Source organism: Balaenoptera borealis, assembly GCF_965194805.1.
Source record: "Balaenoptera borealis genome assembly, chromosome: 11".
NCBI classification, from domain to species: domain Eukaryota; kingdom Metazoa; phylum Chordata; class Mammalia; order Artiodactyla; family Balaenopteridae; genus Balaenoptera; species Balaenoptera borealis.
The window spans coordinates 23,121,223-23,147,399 of NC_138868.1; the positions used below are offsets into that span (position 1 = coordinate 23,121,223).

General features: G+C 38.6%; 1 protein-coding gene and 1 long non-coding RNA gene across 4 annotated transcripts in view; one reads left to right on the plus strand and one right to left on the minus strand.

Annotated features, from left to right (window-relative positions):
- Positions 1-26,177, plus strand: part of LOC309606585 — a 257,753-nt gene that overhangs the window by 35,950 nt on the left and 195,626 nt on the right. The window lies entirely within an intron of this gene.
- The window catches only part of IFTAP (intraflagellar transport associated protein), a 59,255-nt gene that overhangs the window by 15,437 nt on the left and 17,641 nt on the right, over positions 1-26,177 (minus strand). Inside the window, exons 3-6 of one of the 3 annotated variants that reach the window (XM_082343862.1) lie at positions 9,479-9,616; positions 6,407-6,561; positions 5,099-5,170; positions 3,710-3,770 (exon numbers count right to left, since the gene is read on the minus strand). In XM_082343862.1, coding sequence (XP_082199988.1) covers positions 3,710-3,770; positions 5,099-5,170; positions 6,407-6,561; positions 9,479-9,616 — 426 coding nt within the window. Of the gene's footprint in view, positions 1-3,703; positions 3,771-5,098; positions 5,171-6,406; positions 6,562-9,478; positions 9,617-26,177 lie in introns of all 3 variants that reach the window. The other 2 variants (XM_082343861.1, XM_082343863.1) reach the window with 2 other exon arrangements.

Here is a 26,177-nt window from a genome sequence, read left to right on the forward strand (position 1 = left end):
TTTCGAAGCAAGGATTTTTCCCTCTCAATGATCTCTTAGTGATCTTCTAAGCAATGAAAGAATGATTTTTAACAGTCCCAAGTGGAAAGTAAATGAAATGCCTAAACTCTATGTTGGCTGAAATATGCCATCTTCTCCTAGCTCAGGACCTTTACACACACTGTTCTTATGATGTTCCTATATTCTCTTACCCACCCCTCACCCAGTTAATAATTACTCATCCTTTAGATCTCAGGCTCTCAACACTTTCTCTGATCCATGGACAAATTAAATTCCCCTGCCATGTGCTCTCATGAGATCTAGAGCATATGTAATTACATATTTGTGATATGTCTGATTCTTCCAATAAACTATGAATTTCCATAAGGACAGGAACCAGATCTGTTTTATTCTTTATTTTATTCCAGGATCCAGTCACAGTCGTTAAATATCTTTGAATAAGAGTCCAGGTCATTCATAGGCTACATAAAGCCTTAAAGTTGCAGATAAGGAAAGAATTTTTTAAAATAAGAGGGAGAGAGAGAGAAAATGATGCCTTCATTAGAACTGGGAGTACTGGAGAGCTTGAAAATGAAAATCAAATAAGGCTGCCAATCTTTGAGCAGGAATCAGTTGCTCGTTTTCATCCAACACAATCAACCATAGCATAAGTATACCCACTGGTCAAGAAACTTGTATAAGACAGTATAATTCTGAAAAGTAGACCTCAAAAAAGTCTCTTTGACCTTCTGCACTCATCCAGAGAACACGCCGGGCCAACTGAGGGGGTAAAAAATAAAGACGACCAGAAGATTCTTCCTACTCCAGTGGCCAAAGCATAATAACTAATACCTATTCCAAATAATAATCTTTCCGGGTAACAGTCTGGAGCATGACAGTAACTAACCATCAGGTTAACTGTCTTATCTCAAAGGAGGAAAAAATGGTTAATGTGACGTCAAATAAACACAGGGCACCAAACTCTGTGGCCAAGGTTCCCTCCAACAACTGGTCAATAGCACGGCACTGAGTTGTCTGCTTGGAAAAACTATCTCCACCTGGGCTGCCAAAACAATAAGCCAAATACCAGGACAGAAACAAGCGCCTGAATCTTGGAGAATATTTATGAAAATGAAAAAGGTGAACAAATAAAGTCAGTGGTAGAAAAACAATACGCAACTCACTTCCTCGTTGCCCCAGGCAAATCTGTTGCTTAAACAATAATAACAGAATCTAATCAGTAAACCTCTCAGCTGCCAAAATTATACAAGTAACTTGCCTGTTTAAAATGTCACGTTTCCCATCTGATATAAATATTCACCTTCTGCTCCCATTTGTGAAGTGTAATACAAATCAGACGCAATCTAAAATCCACCCTGGCACAACTATTTCTATCTTCTTTCCTTTCAAATGACCCAGATTGTGCATTATGAAAATTGTGAAGCTTGGTGGTCTTTTTGGTAATTGGAATAGATCACTGAAGCCTAGTTTGCTTTTTAGCCTTGGCTTTTCACATTATTTTACACCTGGGAAGGTCCTGACTAGCTCATCCAAGTCCACTGAGACTTGGTTCAGCCTCAGTAAGCTTTTATACACAAATGCAAAACTACCTGTTATCTGATTTCCAGAAAAATCATACTAGTGAGACATTTCTTTGCAATTTTTTAAACAACAGAAACAGATCTGGTAAAAAAAAAAAAAAAAACCTTCAAAGATGGTTAAAGAGGGACTTCCCTGGTGGTACAGTGGTTGAGAATCCACCTGCCAATGCAGGGGACACAGGTTTGATCCCTGGTCCGGGAAGATCCCACATGCCACGGAGCAGCTAAGCCTGTGTGCCCCAACTACTGAGCCTGCGCTCTAGAGCCCATGAGCTGCAACTACTGAGCCTGCCCGCTGCAACTACTGAAGCCTGTGTGCTCTCGGGCCTGGGTGCCACGACTACTGAGCCTGCGTGCTGCAACTCCTGGAGCCTGTGCACCTAGAGCCCGTGCTGCACAACAAGGGAAGCCACCGCAATGAGAAGCACATGCACCACAGCGAAGAGTAGCCCCCGCGTGCCTCAACTAGAGAAAGACCCAACGCAGCCAAAAAAAAAAAAAAAAAAAAAACTGTTTAAAGAAAACAATGTGAAAATAATGGAAAAGGTAAGAAGACTAATTTGATACAACCAAAATCAGATTCGCTGGCTATGTAGGATTATGTCAGTATACAGACCTTCTCATTACTGGCAGAAAGCAAGAAGTTTAAACCATCACAAAAATGTTCAACCTGTGCACTTTTGTGCCCTCCTATGAAATTAATTTTATGTTGCAAAGGTATACAAGCAGACTCCAAGTATCATCCACAGATGAACTATATCAGAATCCCCTGGGGGTAGTAGTTAAAAATGCAGATCACTAGATGCCACAAAAGCCCTTCTGAGTTAGACTCCTTCTTAGGAACAGGACCCAGGAATCTGTTCCCTTTCCCCAAATCACCCAAAACCCAGAAACAGTGTGCTTGCTCCACAAATCTGGCTTCCTCATGAATCCTCAGCAATCCCTTCTAATCCAATCAGAGCCTCTAAACTGCTCTAATAAAGAAATTCAGAGATGCCTAAGGCATTAAAGTTAAGAGAACCTCTGTGATTCTGTTAGATCTCTGATCTCCCTTGAACCAAGCAAGTACGGAAAAAAATCTGCAAAGTCTACTGGTTAACAGAGTGCTTGAGTAACAGTGTCTTCAGTGGAGTAGTGTGATGTTTGGAAGCAGAATAAAAATGTTAATTGCTTCCAATTACCAAAGCCTCTCAAATTCAGGCAAACAGAGAAGCCAAAGCAGAGGCTTATACAGTCAGTTTACAGACAGTGGCCATCCCCCAACCAACTACACCCTGCACTTTAGCTCCTGTGTGATTATAAAGAAGCCCTCTTCCCCAACAATAATGACCATAATCGCTGTTTATGACCACCTAAGGACTGTAAACAACAATCAAACACCAACAACCAAACCCCCATGGAAACTGCCCCTTCCCTAACATGCAACTAATTTTGAGATATTCTTGCATATTAAATTAGGAATGAGAGTTTTCAAAACAAGTAACTCAAATTTTGAACATATTTCAAAGCCCCTTTGAGCAACAAAGGATACCTAGGCTTACACAGAAACGTTAACCAAGAAAGGAACAGGCCTCATCTACATAAACCTCAGGGAAAGCCCCAGAAGAAACATTCACACTATAGCTTTAGTTTTAATTGTTTGGTTTACATATTAATAAATATTTATAAAAGCAAAGATTTGGATTTTATTTTCTTTTTGTTTATTTTATGATCAATTCTCATAATTTTTATGATTTTTATGATCAACTGATATTTTAAGTAGCACTCAAAAATAATCTCAATTTACAACATGGTGCTTCTAAGAAATAAGGGTTTGACTTAAATGACTCTGAGACAATTATCCAAAAATCAATCAAATGGTAAATGGGTGGGGTGGGAGGAAGAACACTTTTCCTTCATTTAAGACCAAAGACATTACAACCTTCAACAAGTTTTGTTTGACCTTTCAGCTGAAATCTTTATTATCGAAAAAGAGACTGCAGGACTCCAGTTTTTCCTGTCTCAGGGAAAGTAGAGGTAAGCATTGCCCCCCAAAAAAAGAAAGAAAAGAAAAGCTGTCTAAAGTCTTATTTGTAGTTTCTAGAAAGAGGTCAAGCAGTGTAGAAAGGAAACAGAAAGCATACCCTTACTCATTTGGGGCTTAATCTCTTCATCCAAGTCCAAATCTTCTAAATCAAGGAAGTTGTCTACCTAGAAAAGGATTAACATCATCTTTATGCAAACTAGACCTAGAGAAAAAAAATGCAATTAAAAATCAGTGAATCCACTTCCACAACACTCAAGTGAGCAACTGAATCCCCTTTTCTCATTAACTTTTGAGTCCCAGATAGAGATCTTTGTGTTCACTGTGCTTTCCTAGAGACATCTGAAAGAAGCACTCAATCTGGAAGTTGGCCTGGATTTCGTAGGCACCACAGTAAGATCTCTATACTGAAAGGGAAAAAACAGTCTGGGAAGTTTTTGAAAAGTTTTTGTTCCTGATTCTATCCCAGAATATATACCACCATCAAGACAGTCTGAAACAGTGTTTCTGTTTTTTGGTTTTGTTTTATTGCTTTTGCTCCTCAAGCAAATGATGGTGGTGGGTCTGGCTATTCTCATAACAGTGTGCTTTAAACTCCAGCAAGAGAGTAGAAACTAAAGAAAGCAGGGGAGAAGGTTCATTCAAGACAAAATCATCCTGCCCCAGGTAATCACAAGAGAGGTGAACAGGGCAAAAAATCAAGTGTTCTCTCTTTCGAGCAAATAAAACTGAAAATTACTTCAAAGGTAAAAAGCAGAGCAAATGACCTTTACAGACAGTAGCAGCATTTCAATGTTGCTTTCCACTGCAAGGTGACAATGAGACATTTTAGATTAACAAAATGGTAACACTTCAGACATGAACCAATTCATCTCAGGTGAATATCAAAGAGTGTGAATAAACAAATGATTTCACCACTGGCACCAAGGCAGATCTGGTAAAGGCATGATGTCAAAATGCCTTTTATGCTTATGACCTAAAACATGTACATAACAAAATACCATAAAATTATAAATTTAGATCTCATCATTGGAATTCAAAACACAGCCTGGGTCTTTCTTCCCCACTCTCTACCTGCCAGACCATGGCTTGTAGCTTCCATTACTTCGAAGTACATAACTACAGTTATTTTTTGACTTCCAAGTGACGCAAAAATTTATCTTCCATATGATGGTTTCAGTACTAAAACTTGAGAATCTGTTATATTGTCATTTCTCTTAACTAATGGTATATGTTCAAGGGGACGAGAGTCATGTTCCTCTATTGAAGCACCCCTTCCACTTGTAAAGCTTTGAGGAAAAAAGATCCAGAACCCAGCCAACCAAGGACAGTTTAAGATAATCAAACACCACTTTTCTTTTTTAAAGCATATAGACAAAATCTGCTGAATTCTCCAAATTTGTATGACAGACAGCAAATGAGTCCTGTGAGGTTTTTATCGTTTTTATGCTCTTTTTGGGTTTTGGCCATGGAATAAAATCGAATCATGCCTTACCTTTACCTTTCCTGCCCGATTCAGATCACCTTGAAAGGAACTGCCAACTTTTTGGCCTTCATCCATCACTATCTGGGAAAACAAACAAAAAACATTGAGGACATATTGATGGGAACATGAAACAACTGAAAATAAAGGAGCTGATCTTGTAGCCCTTCAGGCACTAAAATTCCCTTTCCGTTTTCTGTTAATTAGCTATGCGTGACAAACCATGACACCTTAGTGACAGCAGATTCACTAAGTCATAGCAGCCGTCAGGGAATAGGTTCCAGGAGGTCTGACTTCTACTTCTGTCTTCTAGACTCATCTACAGTGTAACCTAGGATAAATTATTTAACCTCAATTTTTTCATGTGTAAAATATGAACACTCCGCACCTCATTACCCCAGCTCCCATCCCATCCCAATGAATCTCTGAAGGACAAATCAGAGAATGCTAATACAACATTTTCAAGTTACTAGGAAAAAATACCGTGGAACAATTCTTTGCCTCTCACACACTGGTTAAAGACTCAATAGAAAATGTAATTCCCATTGCCAATGATTGCCAGTAGACAGTGAATCCTCTAGAAAGAAAAGTTCTTGTCCCATAATCACCTCACTGGAAAGAAGTTATAAATTAAAGAATTATAGCCCTTCGCTGTATATAAACACACTTCTAATATGGAGATTTTTCTCCCTTGCATAAAACCACATTCTCATATACAATTCTGTCCACGATATCACAGGGGATACACGATGACATACAAAGTAGAAACTCAAATGGCTTAAAAAATAGAACAGCTTCCACTAGGATTCCTTGATAGTTACAAACCATAGCTAAAGAGAATGTGAATATAGTCTATGAAGTCTTGAAGATTAGGAATAGAGCATCTAACATTTATTTATTGACCACATCTTGGAAGAACCAAGATAACATATTCTACTTTAAGTCTGAAGGACACGAATCCAGGACAGGTAAAAGAAACTCTCATTTACATAGAGAATTATAAAAAAGAACTCTTTTGTCCCAGAGGACAAGCTAAAATATAGACATAATTTCAAGAAAAATCTGTAGATGGCAGATCCTTAAGAGGTTTTTAACAAAAATTGGGGATAATTAAGTTACTATCATAAAAGTTGGCTGTTGAAATCATGAAATCTAATGATGATTTTCAGTAAAGTATCCCAAAGGCACTCCTTCTAAAATTAGGAGTCTGAGTTACTGATCCAATAGCTGTCTGATGTTTCTTATTATGGTCTCTTTCTTTTTTTTTAATTCATGATGAATTTTTTTTCTCTGTTTCTGTAAATGTGCCTATGGTATTACCTGTTCCTCTTCTGAACACTGTGACGAAGTACGAAGAAAGATGGCTTTATTGCTAAGATGGTGATCATTTGGTTCATTTCTCTGAGTAAATTTTACTGAAGTAAAATTGTTTTCTGAAGAATTGGTTCCAAAGGCTCCTCTTTTGGTCACATTATCTGAAATGATAAATTACATAATATTAGAAAACACCCACCACATCCAGTCTAGTTTATTTTGTGTTTATTGAGAATCTTTCTTCCAAACAAAAAAAATACTTTTCAAAAAAATCTACAAACTGAATGCTTGAAGCGTTAAACACTCTTAACCTATAAAGTTATTTCTAAAAACGCATAGAAAGATAACACTATTTCATTCACTATTCAACAAACATTTATAAGTTTGTATCCAGCACTGTTCTCAGCCATTGTTAAAAGCTCAATAAAGTATTTGCAAGACTCTTGGACATTACCGATCTCGTTTTTTTTCTAAATTTGAGGGTTTTTTTAAAAATATGGAGGCAATGTATGGATGATTTTAGAAAATTTGTAAAAGAAAAAGATTAAAATTAGAATATCACTCATAATCCTACAAGACAGAAAAGATGCAACAAAATTTTTTCAGTGGCTATTTTTCTCATCTTTTATCTATTCACCCATAAACTTCTAAAAGTCAAATGGAATTGTACTGTACATACCATATTATAAGTCAACTTGAGAGCAATATTTTTCCATACTATTGCACATTCTGCATAATTTTAATGATTATAGAGAATTCCACTGTATATATTTAACATAGTTTATTTAACCAATTCCTATTCTCAACTATTTAAAACTATAAACAATGAATACATTTGTGCTAAATCTTTGCACATTCATGATTATGTCCTTAGTATAAGGAAAGAGTCTAAGATTCATCCTAAATTAAGAGAAAATTCTGATAACATGATGCCATTAACAGAAATGTGGGGGACAAATTCAGATGAGAGAGAATGAATTAACCTTTGTCCATGCTGCATTTGAGGTGCCAGTGGAAACTGTGAGGGAAATGTCCCAGAGGCAACTGCAAATGTAGGCTAAAATGTGGGAGGGAGATTACAGCGATAGGTAAAGAGGTGGTAGTCGATTACACTGGGGCAGTGGTTTAAGCCATAAAATTATTTTTAATATTAGCAGCAATATTAAAATAAATAAGAGTTAACACTTACTTGAGGGTTAGACTGTCTTTTATTATGCATCTCATAAATCTCATTTAAGCTTCACAACAACCCTAGAGGTAGGTACTGTTAGTATCCCCATTTTACAGGTGAAGAAACCAAGGCCTACAGAGAGATTAAATAATTTGTTCAAAGTTACACATCTGGTAAGTAGCAGAGTGGGGATGTGAACCCAGGCCTTCCTAATCCAGCACTCACTGCTGTGCAACTTAGAACAGTAGAGTAAATGAAGGGAGAGGGTTCTTAGAGAATAGAAGAATAAAGCAGAAAAAAAAAGAAAATTTAAAATCCCAGAAAGGAGACAAAGAAGAAAAGTTTACAACAGTACAAGAAGAACCCAGGGTGCACGGCACATACTAAAACTAGAATTCCCTTGCTGTAAATGACAATAGCAAAACACAGGAATCTACTTCAAGGATCACTAGAAGAGTGACTAAGGGATTCAAAAGAGGCCAAGTGGCAGAAATCAAGCTACTGTCAGATTAGGGCACCCTGTTCCATCCCCTTACAATACTCCACCATGGAAAGATTCTGGAGACATGGGTTTGTTTTATTTGTGAGCAACCTGGGCAGGTATCTAACTGAAGGGGTTACAAAACAGCCTAACCCACCGAAGTGGCATGTTTGTTTCTCTTGAGCGACTGGTTGCATGGCTTCAAAATCAGTAAAGATTCTTGTTGTTCTAATGATCTCGGCCTGGTGTCAAGGCAGCCAGAATCCTCTGTTTGCTTCTGAATACCTCATCACTGGTAGAATTAAGACTTGTAGGGGGACTTCTCTGGTGGCACAGTGGCTAAGAATCCACCTGCCAAAGCAGGAGGCACGGGTTCAGGCCGTGTTCCGCGAAGATCCCACATGCCGCAGAGCAACTAAGCCCGTGCGCCACAACTACTGAGCCTGCGCCCTAGAGCCCGCGAGCCACAACTACTGAAGCTCACGCGCCTAGAGCCTGTGCTCCGCGACAAGAGAAGCCACCGCAGTGAGAAGCCCGCTCACCGCAACTAGAGAAAGCCCACGCGCCGCAACTAGAGAAAGCCCACGGGCAGCAACGAAGTCCCAACGCAGCCAAATAAATAAACAAATAAATTTATTAAAAAAAAAAAAAGACTTGTAGGGATATCTATAGGACATTAACACAGAAATACTGTTGGGGAGCAGAGATAAGGTAGCCTAGCCTATAATACAGCATTAGCTCAATAAGCCAGAGAGGGAAAACACAAATATTTAATGCACCACTTTTTCTTTCAAAGGGATTTATTAGCAAACACCACCAGCTCAGGCCAGCTCTCTCTACTGCCTCCTGCACCAGCACCCATGACTCCTAATTAGCTACTACTGGGACGGGTGACCCCTGCCTTGTGCCCCCAACAAATCCCTGCAAACTCTGATATGAAGCACTCGCCTTGGCTGCTGGGGGTGGAGGGGCTGAGGGGCTGAGTAAGGAAGGTGGTGGGAGGGTTATAGGAACACTGCTGGAGTAACCAGTACGATGCCAGGCCACAGAAGTGAGGACAAAATGGTCTTAGGACTTACCCTCCCTGACTTCTTCCTATTTTACAGCCACAGTTATGGCTGTAAAATCATCAGTCCTAGGGCGGAGACAAGCAGTGGCAGCAGCGTGGAGCAAGATAGGCATGGAGATGCTTGGAAACAGGAGTGAGGAGGAATGAAAGGGTTCTTCAAACTTCATCAAAGTTAGAGGCAAGCAGACTTCCAGTGGCTCCCTGCCATTCCTCAGTGCCCTGTTCTAATAAGAGGCGGAATAGTTTCAGTTCTCCTTGCTTATCCTTTAAGTCTGGCACAGCCTAAACCTAGTATTTCCTGAGAAAATACCGTGTACTCAGCACAACACTACTGTAATAATCTATTGATTTACATACTTGAAAACCACAGTGATGTCTGGGAAGAACAGATGTTCCGTAAGGACAAGTTCTGTTTGTTCTTATAATCACTCAGTGTACTCCTCTGCCATTTCCAATAAAACACCAGGTTATTTGACAAATAACCAGATGAAACTCCTTCAAAATAAAGAGCAAAATATAATGAAGTCCCAGCTTCTGATGCTGATGTGGAACGATGGTTGAGGTCTCAGATCTAACACAATTTCTTGTTTACTCTTTCAAAACTTCGTCCTTTCATAAACATAAAGCTTTCATTTTTAAAATATGGAAAGATTCAGAAAAGAACTTGTTCTCTCTCTGACTGAACCTACAGTTTAAGACTCCTTCCTAAACCTTGAAAGCAGTTTCACAAGAGTAAGTACTATTTCACTCCAAAGACCCCGAAGGGCTTCGTACAAATGCTTTTATCATTTTTTTAAAAAACAGCACAAACAAAATCTCTTGGCAGAAGAAGATAGGAAAAAAGTTCTTTTTCAATATGATAATGACAAAATGGCAGATGTTGGCACAGCCCAGAATCCGAAGTGGCCTAAAGCCTGATTAGAGTGCCAGATGCTGCTTCCCAGAGTTATCCTGGTGGCCATCCAAACATGCCACCCAAGTGTGCGTTTCATCTTCTTCTGTTTCTGCTTTTCATCAGACTCCTTTTCTACCTTTTCATCTTATCCCTAATGTTCCTTGCTTTGAAATAAGTGCCAGACATAATACACTTTGGAAATCTAACAGCAATATTTCAGAGAACAAGTCGGTTACTGAGACCTGTAAGAGTGCTTCTTTGGACATTTCTGAGTCAAAACTTCAATACACATGAAACAAAGGTTTTTTGCTAAAGGTTTCATTATTCTGAAGCAATGGAATTTCAATGTTCTTTTGATACCAAACAGACAAGCTTCCAACAGATCTCCCTTACAAGGTCACCAACTACACCTACAATGTCTAATTTCAGGCCAAAGGAAAAGGTTACACTCCTGCAAAAGGTTGAAACTATGGACGCCTTGATAAATTAAATACCAATCGTAAATTGACTGTACATCTTCCAGATGAAAGCAGTCAGTTTCAGAGAACTTGGTTTTGAAAGAAACTTTTTAAAAATTCAAATTCATCCATTCAAAGGCCAGACTAGTGTCCATGAGCTGAGAAGAAAGTTTACACTTACAGGAAAGTTCTCACAGATCAACACAACCAACATCAGAATTCATGACCTAATTCTCCCAGCAACACCTTAGTGTCTGTTCTTCTGCACCGTGGTCAACAGAAATACAAATCAGGAGCATGTTCTCAGTTGTGAAGAGATACTGAATATGTTGCTAAGGAGGAAAGAAAAAATCACGGGGGGGAAATTGTGTGCAACACTGGGTAGTTGCAAAAAGCCTCCTGCCGAGAGCATAAGGGATAAGCAATCATGCTTATAACAAGACTGGGTACTCTGAAAGTCAGGGGGGTGATTTTCATATACTCCTAGCCTAAAGCAATGTTGCTGTGGACAATATTCACTCTTCATTTGCCCAGACAAACTACTTCACTCCACCGCTTCTTGATCACATTCTCCTTGGTATATGGCCTCCCCTGGAGCGATAGTCATTAGGATTAAATAAGCAATTTAAAAACCAATCAATCATAAATCAGAATAAGTCCAAAGAAGCTAAATTCAGCAGACAAATGTCTTGTCTAAATTCCCTTTGCAGTGGTCTGAATTCCAACTGTTTCATGTTCTTCACTGGAAAGGGCACAGGGAGGAGAGGATTACCTTAGCCAGGCCAGTCAGGAATAACTGTACTTTCCCCGAGGCTGGATGATAATTGACTCATTACTCATAGACATAGCTCTCCAGCTGCCAAGACACAAATGCACAACACTAGCTCAGGAAAAAAAAAAAAAAAAGTGTGTCAAAAGTCCAAGATGAGGGACACAATAGCAGTAAGTTGACATTTTTGAAATGTCCAGTGTTAGGCACTTACAGAGAGAAAAAAAAGTGAGGAAAGTGTAAAGTTGCTGTAAGTTTATTTTCAGGGAGAAAAGCTGAGTGGTAGTTGAGTTATGCAACTTATTCAACCCACAGGTTGTATCGTGGGCATCAACTATGTGCAAAGTGACCCAAGATGGGTAAGACCCAGTCCCTGCCCTTATGGAGTCTACAAACTAAGAAGTTAAGCCAGGTATGCAAACCACCCAAACAGAACACAACTAACGCAGAGGATATAAGGGAGCACAAAGTTAGAGAAGGGTGAAATCACAACTGGTTTGGGAGAATCACAGAAGGCTTCATATAGGAATGGGGAGTCTGAGCTGGGCTTTGAAAGACGGCTACGATTTCAGCAGGTGCGCCCTGTGAGGAGGTATCCCACAAAGGGAAAACTGCACAAACAAAGCCCCCAAGGTGGGAACACGTGGGGCCTGAGGAAGAGCCACCATGTATTCCAGGAAGGCAGGAGCACATATTCTGCAATGCACGGAAGGGCTGCTATTTGCAGGCTTGACAAAAACTCTGTACTATACCAAGGCCCTTGGGAGTCATAACTAGAGCTGTGCTCTAAGATGAAATGGATGGAATGCGGCAGAGTGGTTCAGATACTTTCATACCAGAAAGTATGGCGCTACTGTGGCAATCCAGGTGAGAAGTAAAGGGAGCCTCAGCGATGGATTTAAGAAAGGAGAAAAGAGCTCACAAAGTAGGTTCTTTTTGTGTTTCTAGAACAGATATGAAGACACTGTCTCCAAGCGGTTATGTTTCCTCCCTCTAGATATCTCAGAATGTTCACCTTATCTTCCCATGGCAATCTGTATTATTCTTTTAGTTTAATTTGGCATGCCCCAGATAACTTAAAAACAACAACAACAACTAAACAATCTCTGTGATGGTGGAGGTAGATATTACAGCATGCTTGCAACCTGTCAAATGGATTACATGTTGGTGCAAAGAGGCCACACATATCATCCCATAAGATAAACTCACCTTCCCAACTGCTTTAGTCAAGGCCGCAGAAGGGAGCTGGTCTAGCGTGGGAGCAGATGCAGCGTATTTGAGCACAGCTTCCCTGAGCTCCCAGAATGCCTAACAGGGTGACACCTGTTGGTGACACTGTCTACACAAAGTAGGATCTTGTTTCTTTTTGTATCACTGTCCTTATCTACTTAAAAATTTCAAGTCTATGCACAAATGGTTTATTTTCTTAATAGGAAATATTTATGACAAGCAGGATCCTCCTAGTTCTTCAGCCAAATGCAGAGTCACGAGGCCATACGCTCATCCAGTGAAGAACTCAGGTAAGGATCTAGGTAGCCATGAATAGTAGCTCCACCTCTCCATAGCTTTAGTGAGGTATATTTATAGAATTCACTTAAATGTACAATTCAATAATTTTTAATACATAGAGTTGTCCAACCGTCACCACAATTACGTTTTTAGATCATTTCCATCACCCCAAAAAGTCCCAGGTACTCATCTGTAGCCACTCCCCATTCCTATTGCCAAACACAGGCAGCCCCTAATCTACCTTTTATAGCTAAAGATATGCCTTTCCTAGACATTCCATATAAATACAATCATATGATACATGGTCTTTTGTACCTGACTTCTCCACTTAGAATGACATCTTTGAGGGTCATCTATGTTGTAGTATATATCAGTATTTCACTCCTTTTTATTGTCAAAAACTATTCCATTATCTGGATAGACCACATTTTGTTTTTCCATTCACCAGCTAATGGACATTTGGATTGTTTCTACATTTGGTACCCCCTTGATTCTAATACTGAGTTCGATCCAAAGACCACCATCACTAATCCAATTCCATGCAGTGCCACGACATGCTGAAATCAACACAAAGGCCAACCACAGAGTTCCAGCTTCCCTTCACACCCCAACAAGGGGAAAAATGCATATAGTAACTGAAGCTACAACTCTGATCATCTTATTGTCTCATATGGTCACAGCCTTAGAAACATGATCCTGTTTTCTTCTTCAAATGTATCTGAAATCATCTGCAATTACCTTTCTTAATTGTCCGTGCTCTATCTCTTCCCACTAAAATGTAAGCCTAAGGAGAATAGGGACCTCTCCATCAGAAACTTACTCACAATTCCTGAAAGGGAAAATGTTGTTTCCCCATTCCCAAGGACATGTAATGATTAAGACTGGAAGGTAGACTGACACACTACACTTCACCCAGCGAGCTCACTGTGTGCTTAGCACCATGCTAGGCTGGAAGACTAGGAATTGGGAAAGTTAAAGGACATGCCTTCTGCCTATGAGAAACAGAATCTATCCCCTTAAAACTTTTACTCACTCAAAGGCATAACATTCTGCATATCTTTCAGCCAGCATTTCCATGTCTAAGAATTTATCCAAATAAATAATTAAATATGTGGGCAAAGATTTCACTACAAAGCCAAAAATGTCTGATCTATTCCCCTGAAAATTTTTACTTAATCAAGGCCTTACATTTTTTCATATCTTTGAACCAGCATTTCCATGTGTAAAAATTTATCCAAAGGGGTGCAAAAATGTAGCTACCAAAAATTAATACTACTACTAATACAGCCAAAGTCATTACAAGGACTTACAAGGCTATCCATGCCTCATCCACCCCCACCTCCACACCCCCTGACCTCAGCTTCTCCTCCTCTCACCCCTGCTCAGGCCACTCTGGTCACTCTGGCCTCCTCGCTATTCCTCAACCAGCCCAGGCACTGCTGTCACTAGGCCTCTGTACTAGTTGTTCCCTTGGCCTCAAATGCTTTTTCCCTCAAGTCTCTGCAGGCTTAACTCCCTCTCTTCCTTCCAATCCTCATTCAGATTTTACCTTCCCACGGAGGCGTAACCAAATCACCCTACATAAAATTGCCACCTTACACCCCTGCTACCAGCACTCACGATCCTCCATACTCTGCTCTGTATTCTTTTTCTTTCCCAGAGAAATTACTGTTTTCTAACACAGATATTTTTCTTATTTGTTGTGTTTATTGTTTGTTGTCTATCTCCCCCTTACAGGATGCAAATTCCCTGAAGATAATGATCTTTGTCTCTTTTGTTCACTTATGTGAACAGCACCTCGCACATACTAGGTGTTCAATGAGCATTAGCTGTATGAATGAGGATGTGCAATATAACATCATTTATAGAAGCAAAAAATTCGAAATAACTTGTGTTCAACAAAAAGGATGGCTAAATAAATAATGGCCTATCCATACGATTACATACAATGCAGTCATGAAAAATACTGTTAAATAACCAAATTTATTGACATGGAAAGATGTTCATAACATAATGTTATATGAAAAAGCAAGTTACAAAAAGAGTATATAGTATGATCACACTTTTATAAAATAGTTATAATAAATTTGCTGAATATATAAATGAATGAAACTATTAGGTTGAGCCCTTACTATAATTCAGGTACTATTAATATAAACAAACACCTATGTGTATGTGTGTCTTATAGATATGTAATTATTTAATCCTAAGAATAAGCCTATGAGGTAGAGCCTATTACATCCATTTTATAGATAATAAAACTGAAGCTCAGAGATATTAAATAACTTTCCAAAGACCACCTAATTTGGAAGTAGCAGAGCTTAGGTTCAAATCCTGGTTGTCACCAAGTCTATATTCTTAACTAATAATTGTATACATATATACAAATTAATCAACAGAAAAATTCAGGAAGGATGTATAATACACCCATGGTTTATCTCTAAGACACGGGATTATGGCTTTATTAATTGGATATAGGTTTGCCTACATGAAACAGATACCCAAAGTAACAATCAGTTAAACAAGATGGAAGTCTATTTCTCACTCATGCAATAGTACAGGTGTAGATAATTCAGGGCTAATATGGCTGTTCTGCTCCACAAAGTCAACCTAGAACCCAGGCTCCTTCTATCTTTCTGCTCTGCCGTTCCTAAGACACCACCCTTCTCCACATAATCCACCATGAAGCACTACCACACCCTTGTTCCAAGCATGAGTATGAAGAAAGAGAAAGAAGCCTGGACATCTATTTCCCTCTGTTACTAGTGAAGGCGTGGTTTAAGCTACTATATCAAGGAGGCATCAAAATAGAGCAGCTGAAATAAGAATTTTATTTCGCATGTAACAGTTTAGGGCAGGTAGACAGGCTCTGTTCCATGAGATGACCCAGGGATCCAGGCTGGTGGGGTGCTCTGCCATCCTCAGCACATGGCTTCCACCTTTGGGTCTAAGGAGTTGCTCTAATGGCTGCCTAGTTCCTGCCAGGGGAAATTGAATTAAAAGAGTCCAGGGCACGTTTCTTAAGGATTTGACCCAGAAGTTACACATATCAGTTCCCCTCACTTCTTACTGGCACATACTTAGTCAAATGGCTATAACCAACTGCAAGGGAGAATGAGAAATGTAATCTTCATTCTGAATGACCACAGAGCAGTTAAAAAGTTTACTGCTGCAGAAAGAGTATGTTTTTTTGTTTTGCTGTATATGTGTATATGCATGTGTTTTGGTACCTCTCTGTATTTTCTAATTTTCCTACCATGAACAAAAAAATAAACATTCATTTGTAGAGGTGAAAAGCATTTTCTTCAAACCCTCAACCCAGGGACAACACATACATGCATCTCCTTCCTCCTTAAGCAGTCTTTCCTAGAAATACCAAAGAAAAATATACATATACATATATGATATTTTACATTTACATTTTTTAATATTTTGGATTCATGTTTCATTTAATATTTAACTTTGAGGTCCCTCTTTTAAATCACAGTTACCCCAATCATAAAATTTTACACTTGAGTAAATTTTTTAAACTTACAAAGTACCCTCATGTATGAAATACAGAGCAGAAAAGTTACCAAAAGCACAAAATTATTGGAGGGGCATTTCCTAAAAGTACATGCAACAAGATGCCTTCATAGCCCATGTGGTCTCCCAAGTCTCTTGCCTGTGCACTCGCTAATGGCAAAATACTCAGATACTCTTCTGGCAACAGTAGAAGTAGACAGATTTCCCTGTGATTGGGTAACTTTGGCCTGCAGACACATGCACTATAATCCTTCAGACTTGGGACAGAATATATGCTGAACCAAAGCCCACCCTAAAATTCTGTAAGCTATTATATCCTAGCCTCTGTATCAGAGATTAGCAAGATCAAAGTAAAACCATTCCTGTAGTGCTTTGCTTTGGTAACACAGATACTAAAATTGGAACAATACAGAGAAGATTAGCACGGCCCCTGCACAAACATGTCGCACAAATGGGTGAAGTGTTCCATATTTTTTGGAACTAGAGATTATCACACTAAGCGAAGTAAGTCAGAATGAGAAAGACAAATACCATATGATATCACTTACATGTGGAATCTAAAATATGGCACAAAGGAACCTATCTATGAAACAGAAACAGACTCACAGACATAGAGAACAGACTTGTGGTTGCCAAGGGGGAGTGGGGTGGGAGAGGGATGGACTGGGAGTTTGGAGTTAGTAGATACAAATGATTACATTTAGAATGGATAAACAACAAGGTCCTACTGTAGAGCACAGGGAACTATACTCAATATCCTGGGATAAACCATAATGGAAAAGAATATAAATAGAACGTATCTATGTGTATAACTGAGTCACTTTCCTGTATAGCAGAAATTAACACAACATTGTAAATCAACTATATTTCAATTAAAAAATCATTCCTGTAACATGTCATGCTTTTTCACTGTCAAAGTATCTTTTAAATAATATAAAATGATGACATTAAACTAAAGTTATATTTAAAGTAAAATAATTGCTCTTACACTTTGGGTGAAGAGTGTGGACAATTTCATGAAAGCTATGGAACTTATTCCTAGAGAAATACTATATATACAAAAGCACAGAATTTTGATGAATTCATCCATCTTCCCATGCTCCTCCTTAATCTCATTTAGGGTGTTTCTCAAAGCTGGTCTGAAAGTCAAGCTTCCTGGGCTGCACACTAGAAGTAGTAATTCAGAATTGGGGGATTGATCCCCAGGAAGCTGCATTTTAATAAGCATCTCCCAGGTGATCTTTGCATATACTCAAGGTAAGAGTCCCAAGTAAAGATTCTGTGGAGCAGAATCTAAAAATTTAGAACTAAAAAGAAGTTTCTGGGGGCTTCCCTGGTGGCGCAGTGGTTGAGAGTCTGCCTGCCGGTGCAGGGGACACGGGTTCGAGCCCTGGTCTGGGAAGATCCCACATGCCGCGGAGCAACTGGGCCCGTGAGCCACAATTACTGAGCCTGCGCGTCTGGAGCCTGTGCTCCGCAACAAGAGAGGCCGCGATAGTGAGAGGCCCGCGCACCGCGATGAAGAGTGGCACACGCTTGCCGCAACTGGACAAAGCCCTCGCACAGAAACGAAGACCCAACACAGCCATAAATTAAAAAAAAAAAAAAAAAAAAAAGTCAACTCAAGAAGTTTCTGATACTTCATCTTTGTCAAAGCACATAAATACCTTTGCCTGAAGGTTATGTGTAGACATAGTATTTAGTCCATCCACCAGAGGCCAGTGTAGGATTATTCCCTGCATTGTATAGTGTTACACTATACAATACACACTATACATAGTTACTACACAATACATACTATACATAATTGGTTTTAACTACTTCAATGAAGAGGTGTGGAAAACTATACTGAAATATATAAAATTTTATAAAAATATAAAATACTGTAGACAGTATTTTACATTTTTTATATTGTATAATCAAGATTTCTTTAATATTTAACCTTGATGTTCCTCTTTTAAATAATAAATAGTCCCCATAGTCATAACACTTGAGTAAATCTTTAAAACTTATCAAGTATCTTCATGTATATTTCATCAGATTCTCTCCATAACCATGAGACACCAAGCAGACAGAATTATCCCTGATTTATAGATTCAGAGAGAGTAAGTGGCAGGACTGCAGTCTCAAAGAGTTAATAAATGCCTGGACCAGGTCTTCTGCATCCTACATTAGAATAGCATCCTTTCCATTACACTGGTCCTGCCCACAACAAAATAAGAAATATAAGGGCAGTATACTAAATTCTTCATAAAACTAAATTCCTCCAACCTAAGAAATTTCCCTTCACCTTGAGATCATGCCCTTCTGCCTGCCTACACAAAGATGCATCTACTCAAGACAACCTCTTTTACTCATATAGGTTGGAGAAAGCTGGGGTAATTTTTTTCTGTCTCCTTTATAAATAAATGCTTCCTAGAAGTTTTCAAACTTTATGAGGTAGAATAACCTCTTCTATATAAATCTGTAATAATATAGGACTCGTACATTGGCATATGAGAGCAATGCAAGAACAGACTTAAATTATACATGTCTTTCACACTCCCTCGTTTTTTTCAGAGTGCTCCAAGACATCCCTTGAATATAAAAAAAGCTTGAAGTAAAAAAAAGAAGAAAAAGTCTTTAAATCCGCTGTTCTAAGCATTCTTATTGCTCTTTTCTTAACTCGTATTAAGTGTTTATTCAATCTAAAATTGAGACTCGAAAACCAAAGGCAATATTCTGGATACTGTTTTATGCATTGCCTTACCAATCAATCAACCTGTAACTGTACGTAGTCTACAAACATATAGATTGCTATTGTGCCTTCACACATCTAGAGCATTTGGAACACCCAGCACACAGAAATAAATAAGAACAACATATTTCTGTCCCATTCATCTTGTATTCCCAGATTCTAGCTCAATGCCTGAATTATAGCAGGAACACAGTCAATACAGAAATGACCTCAACATTAGCAAGAACTGGATTGATACTACAATTAGGGACTAAGCCCAATACCCAGAAATTAGATGACTGGCTGTAAGTCACACAAAGCCTAATTTGGAGAAGGTGGAAAAAAAAGAGAAAATGGTACTTGATTCACAATCCCTTTTTTCTAATCAGGGATTCACACACTACAAAAACTAATACAAAGGCAGGCTAAGTCCGGAAAGAACATGAAAATGGTACAATGGTTCCTCACTGTGCTAAGGGAGCAATGGGCTGCAGAGTAAGCTAACTAGTGTTCACTTCAATCCATCCCACCTGGAATGAATCCAAATAGGAAGAAGAAAAAGACACAAAAAATTCTCATACTAGACTGACTGTGGTTGGATTTTCATATAAGGAAGATATGAGTTTGGTTACAATAAAGTTTCCTGTTTGTATCCCTTTGGGTTTAGCTGACCATTTCAAAGAAAATATTATTGTTCTATGGCTGAAAGAACATTTTGCTAAAACCATCCAGATGTGAATATGTACCCATTCACTGAGTCAAAGGACACAGTCTCATGACCACCTCAGTTTCAAGTCCAATAATTCACTCTTTTCCATCAAGTATAACAACATATTGATAACAATAAGTAAAAATTAAAGAAAAATGCATATGAAACAAATGCCTATGCACTTAATATTGTTTAAATTGGCTACTTAAAGGTTGATAGTAACCATCTTAAAAGTTTCTCTGGCTACCAGTAATTCTTTTTTTTTTTTTTTAAATTTTATTTATTTATTTATTTATGGCTGTGTTGGGTCTTCGTTTCTGTGCGAGGGCTTTGTCCAGTTGCGGCAAGCGTGTGCCACTCTTCATCGCGGTGCGCGGGCCTCTCACTATCGCGGCCTCTCTTGTTGCGGAGCACAGGCTCCAGACGCGCAGGCTCAGTAGTTGTGGCTCACGGGCCCAGTTGCTCCGCGGCATGTGGGATCTTCCCAGACCAGGGCTCGAACCCGTGTCCCCTGCATTGGCAGGCAGATTCTCAACCACTGTGCCACCAGGGAAGCCCTACCAGTAATTCTTTGCTTGTGTTTTGTAAAAGTTCAAAATTCCATTTGCCTAAGAAAGTTCACCTCTCTAATTTATATGTACATATAAAATATACTATATAATATATATGTATATGTGTGTGTATTGAAAAGTTATAAAGAGAGAAATAAAATGATTCATTTATTTGGACATAAGTCAAATTTAAAACTTCACATAATATCTTATGTGTGTTTTACTGAGAAAACACACTAGAAAAGATATTTATTGCAAGAAAATGTGTTAAAAACACTGCCGAAAATAAATGTAATGATTGTAATTCAAAATGTTGTAAATACTTAAATACATTTTCTTTCCTTATCCAATTACACCTAGACTACAGCAGAGAAAACAAATGACTATCTATGGACCGAATATTCACGTGTAAAATGAATATGAATTGTAACAACTGCAGCTGAAGATTTATGGTAATATCTCTAAAACAAAATGGCTTGATCAGCTCAAAATCCATCATAATTTGAGAGGGGGAAATTTCCTTCTGCAACTGAACCAGCAGTTTTCTGTGTTTCATAATTTGTCAATTTGTTCCCTAAGTGAAGTGATTTAGTGATGACAAAAGAAACAGAGAAACAAATGAAAATTGTTTAATGACAGTTTGCAGATGGTCCCCCAAAGAGAAAGAACAGGTTAAACAGCTGACGATGCTTCTTCCATAGGACTCTGCTATAAAGTAGTTCACTTCATCCAATACTTTTTTCTCCTTCAGTGTTCTATGTGATATTTGATGTTACGCTGTGATAAATAAGTCACATACAGATAGCTACTAAATGTATGATCAATATAAAACCATGAGCTTTTTTTCTTCTCCTTTTAGTCTTTTCAGCAATACCAAAAAAAAAAAATCAATCAATCAATCAATAACTGCTTCCTTATTCTCTCCCCTGGGACGCCAGGTTAATTAGGTGGGGTTTTTGTTTTTAATTGCCTAGTTGCTTTTATTACCAAGTCCTCATATGATGCCTTCTACAAATTTCTCTTGAATTTAACATCCCAGTGGTCTATGTCTTAAGTTAAAGCAAGTTTACTGCTACTTGCTGTGCTATTTTCAATAGTGCACTTCACTGTTAAACTCACATTTGCAAAAGTGCTTCCCGAGTTGCCTTTTTTTCTTAATGTGGCTAATGTAAAAAAGGAAACAGAAAGACACTGCAAATGGCCTGTGAACTAAAAACACCACTCAGTATTCAGTAGGGAATTAAATGACTGATAACAACAGCGCAGAAAATGTGGCTTAAGTGCCACCTGGAAGCATAAAGCTGGTCAGTTCGTTTCCAACTTCCGCTGGCAGGCAATCTGCCAGGTGCAAGGGTGTCAAAACAATGCTAAGCCTGCCGGTCTCTATCTAATACTCGACAGAAAACAACTGCAAAAGGCTTCACAGCGAGGATTATTTTTTGTTGTTGAGTTTTCTTTATGAGAGAAAGCTGTTTTTATGCTCTACTGAAATTCCTTTTCTGCTCTGAAATTGGTAAGAGGGCCAGCTGCTTTCTCTATTTTTCTCTGGGGTATTTTTCTACAGCAGATTTTAAATTCATTCTTCAGATGGGGAAAAGACTCTTCGTCCCTCTTTGGAAGTTTAAAGATGCATTTCTAACGTTCAAATTCAAAATAGCTTTGGGGACCAAAATGATATGTCAACTTCGGAAACATGCTGTTTTATGTGCTGTCACCAGTTTCATTTTTAATTACATTTTTCAGAAGTTGTCAAGTGTGAGTGGTGATATTCCTTTGCCTGAACTGACAACTCAAAATTTATCAGTCCAGAAGTGTAAACCCAGTCCCAGCCCAAGATCCTGAGCTCTTGACAGAACATACACTCATTAAGGGAAAAAATAAAAGGCTCCTGAAATGAGAACTTTGAACAAGTCACTTGGCCTCGGTGGGCCTCAGGATCTCCAGGCAAAACACTTGTGACTCATCTTTGTTTCTTTTCCCTAATCCTCTGTCAGTCACCTGTTACCAAGTACTGTCACTCTCACTTGCATCGGCCCTATTTCCTTTCCATTTCCTCCTCCACGGCCCTAGTGGAGTCCACTGCAACCGTATATGCATTTCTGCTCAGCCTCCTAGCTAAGCTAGCCTCCCTGACTCTAGCTGCTTCTCTCCTTCTTTGCCTCTATTTTTCAAAATCACTTGCAGTGTGTGTGTGTGTGTGTGTGTTGAAATTCTACTATGGTTCCCAGTTAGCTAGTATATCAAATCCAAACTCGGGGCATCATGACATCAGGGCATCCTTTCGCGGGCTCTTCTTCCTGTGCCTAGCCATTAACTGTGGATGTTCTTTAGGGTTGGTCTGAGGCCCTCCTATCTGTGTTTCTGACATCCCTCGTTCTCTTATTTTCTTTTTGTTTCATTTATTAAGCATTGATTTATTCTACATTACCAGACACTGCTTTAGACACTAGAATAATAATGGTGAACAAAACCTCCAAGCAATCAGCCATCATGGAGCTTACACTCTGGAGAAGTACGGAGTGTAAGCGTTTTGGGGTAGCACATCCATTCCTATGGCTCACATTATCCACATGCCCATGAATCCCAGACCTTGAGAACTGCCCGATGCTGTATGGAAGGCAGAAAAGCAAAATGGTTCAGGGTACGGGCTCTGGAGCCACAATGACTAGGCCCATAATCCAATGCCATCACTAACTAGTTACACGACCTTAGGCAATTCTGTTAGGGCTGCCATAACAAAATACCACAGACCAGGTGGCTGAAACAACACAAATTTATTTTCCCACACTTCTGGAGGCTAGAAGTCCGAGATCAAGGTGTAGGCAGGTCTGGTTTCTCCTGAGGCCCCTCACCTTAGCTTGCAAATGGCTGCCTTCTCTCTGTGTCCTCCTGTGGTGTTTTCTCTGTGGACAGGCATCCCTGGTGTCTCTTCTTATGAGGACACCAGTCATACCGAATTAGGACCCCACCTTTATGACCTCATTTAATCTTAATTACCTCTTAAAAGGCTCTGTCTCCAAATACAGTTGCCTTACTGGTTAGGGCTGCAACAGATAAATTTTGAAGGGACACAATTTAGTCCATAACAGCAATTTACTTAACCTTAAGCCTCGGTTTCCTCATCTGTAAGTTGAGAATAATAAAAATAATAAAAATTAAAATGTAAAAAAGAAATTCACTAGGTAATTACAAAGATTGAGATGACCCAGGTAAAGTGCTAAGCATAATACCTAGTACTTAACAAATGTTAGCTGCTTATCAGTAAGAGAAGGTCAAACTCTCTCATGATTATTAAGATTATTAAAACCTAAGAAAAACTGAAACCTATTCAGAGGTTTTGAAACTAAGAGTGTGGGACAATCAAAGACTAGACCACCACCAGATTATAAAGCCACAGGCATAGCCATTTGTCCAGAACATTCAGACACACAATGTTCTAAGGGGGAATTTAATTCAAATATTAACAAGTGTGAAGGGAGAAAGGGAGACTGAGATGACAGGATTTATTTTTTCAAATATATGTTGAAAGAACAATAAAATGCTAAAAGCATGAAGTATTGAAAGTGAAATGAGAATGGCATAAAGAAAACAAGAAACAAAATTACACATCAAAATCAGAAACAAGATCTTTGATCTCGACATAAGAAAATAGGTTAAAGTAGATAAATATGGCAGTTGAGTAAAAAGCTATTATTATGTGGTAATATAGAAACTGGTAAATCTGGATCCTAGGGTGTGGTAATACAGAAACTGGTAAATCTGGATCCTAGGTATTTTAAGAATGAAATGAGAGAATGAAATACAAAGTCCTATTTAAGAGTTAATCATAAAATCACAGTAGATTCATTTCAATTTCCAAAGCATTTTAAGCTGAAGTTGGTAAAATTGGCAACCTTAATGGAAATTAATCATTTAACCTGAAGCACAAAATCATAACAATAATGGTGTGTGTGTGTGTGTGTGTGTGTGTGTGAGACTATGAGTGCTTGAGAACACAAACTATATCTTAATTGTTTTTGAATCCTTAGCATCTAAAACAAAAAACTCAGATATAACAAGACACACAGAGGATTACTGAATGAATAAATGAATGAATGCATGAACAGAAAATCAAGTATAATTATTTATATCTGTGTTTTTGTAACCTAAAAAAAGATGGAAACATAACAGATAAGGAGGAAGAAGCATTTTTTCCTTTAGACAAATAGTCTAGTATAAATTAATTATATTCACAAAGAAACTGAAATACCAAAGATTGAAAGTCAGCCTCTTATCATTACCCACAGTAATGTCAAAAATATAATGTCTTCACTGATAATGAACAAAACCAAAATCTGCATGCTGATTTTCGAATACAAATCTTAAACTCGGTCTTACTTTCTTGAACTGATGACACTAATTAAGAATTCAATTATAAATGTCTGCTTAAAACTAATAAGTAATATGTCTCTTTAAACATTCTGACAAGACACTGGAGTTATCATCAACTATGCACTGTGATTATTAAAACCAGAGCTGCTTTTTAAAAAAACTGCAAAACATGGTCAACATAAATGTACTGCAGTTACAGTTATGGTACAATATTAACAGTTTCCAACTGTTTTCCAAGCATCTGAAGCAGTAATGTGAATTTCTTCAATAAGGTTACAGTTTAATTTTTTCCAGGGAAATATTTTTAATAGGATTACTGACCCCTTTAACACTCTTGGAAAGAAGATGAATCCCATAAACATTCTGGCATATAACTATTATGAAAATAAATAGAACAGTCAATCAGTGGAAATGGTAATGTACTTGAGATACTAAACTTACTAAAGAAATGTACATAAGTATATGTGGTGATAGCCAGTTTAACACAGAAAAGATTCCACTACATATCAGCAAAACAACCAAATACACTAAGACAAATGAAGGGCTGGAAAGAAGGAGAAAACTTTGAAGAAACAGCTTTCATGTCTTCCGTCAAACAGAACTAACAAACAGAACACATTGACTGATCAATTCTGCTGGCTATCATTCAACTCTTAGGCCTGACCCTAAGTACTATTTGGTTTTACAGAAGGTATTTAAATGTTTCTGGGGGAAAAAAGCACACTTACTGATTTAAGACATATTTTTCCACTCACAAATCTTTGCTGTAGGAGGAATTTTTTCAGGTCATTAGTTTATAATGTGAACTGGCGCCTAGGGACATTTTGAAAGGGAAGAAACTAGTGTGCTTGGAGATGCAGTTTATATGACTTGTGTCATCATTTATTTCAGCTCAGTTTGGGGCCTAAAACTGAACTCAAAATGAAGTCACCGCATCTGAAACAGTTTCTCTCAGCATGGAATGAGCATACAGAAATTTGAAAAAAGAATAGACCCCTTATCCCAAAAACAAAAACAGCATAACCTCCTTAAAATATCCAAGCCCTTGCAAGAAGTTCTTAGTCTTTCAGCGTACAAAAATAAAGTCAGCCTTCTGAATAAATTTCCGAAATAATTTGGATTATCAAAATGCCACTGGCGGGCTTCCCTGGTGGCGCAGTGGTTGAGAATCTGCCTGCCAATGCAGGGGACACGGGTTCGAGCCCCGGTCTGGGAAGATCCCACATGCCGCGGAGCGGCTGGGCCCGTGAGCCATGATTACTGAGCCTGCGCGTCTGGAGCCTGTGCTCCGCAATAAGAGAGGCCGCGATAGTGAGAGGCCCGCGCACGGCGATGAAGAGTGGTCCCCACTTGCCACAACTAGAGAAAGCCCTCGCACAGAAACGAAGACCCAACACAGCCAAAAATAAATAAATTAATTAAAAAAAAATGCCACTGGCATACCAAAATGCATTAGTTCTGCCAGTTTTACCCTTGTTTCCATACCCTACCCCAGCCAGTCATACTGCCATGTTTGGCTCTGGAGAACATGGAACTAAATCATTAGGCTCAGA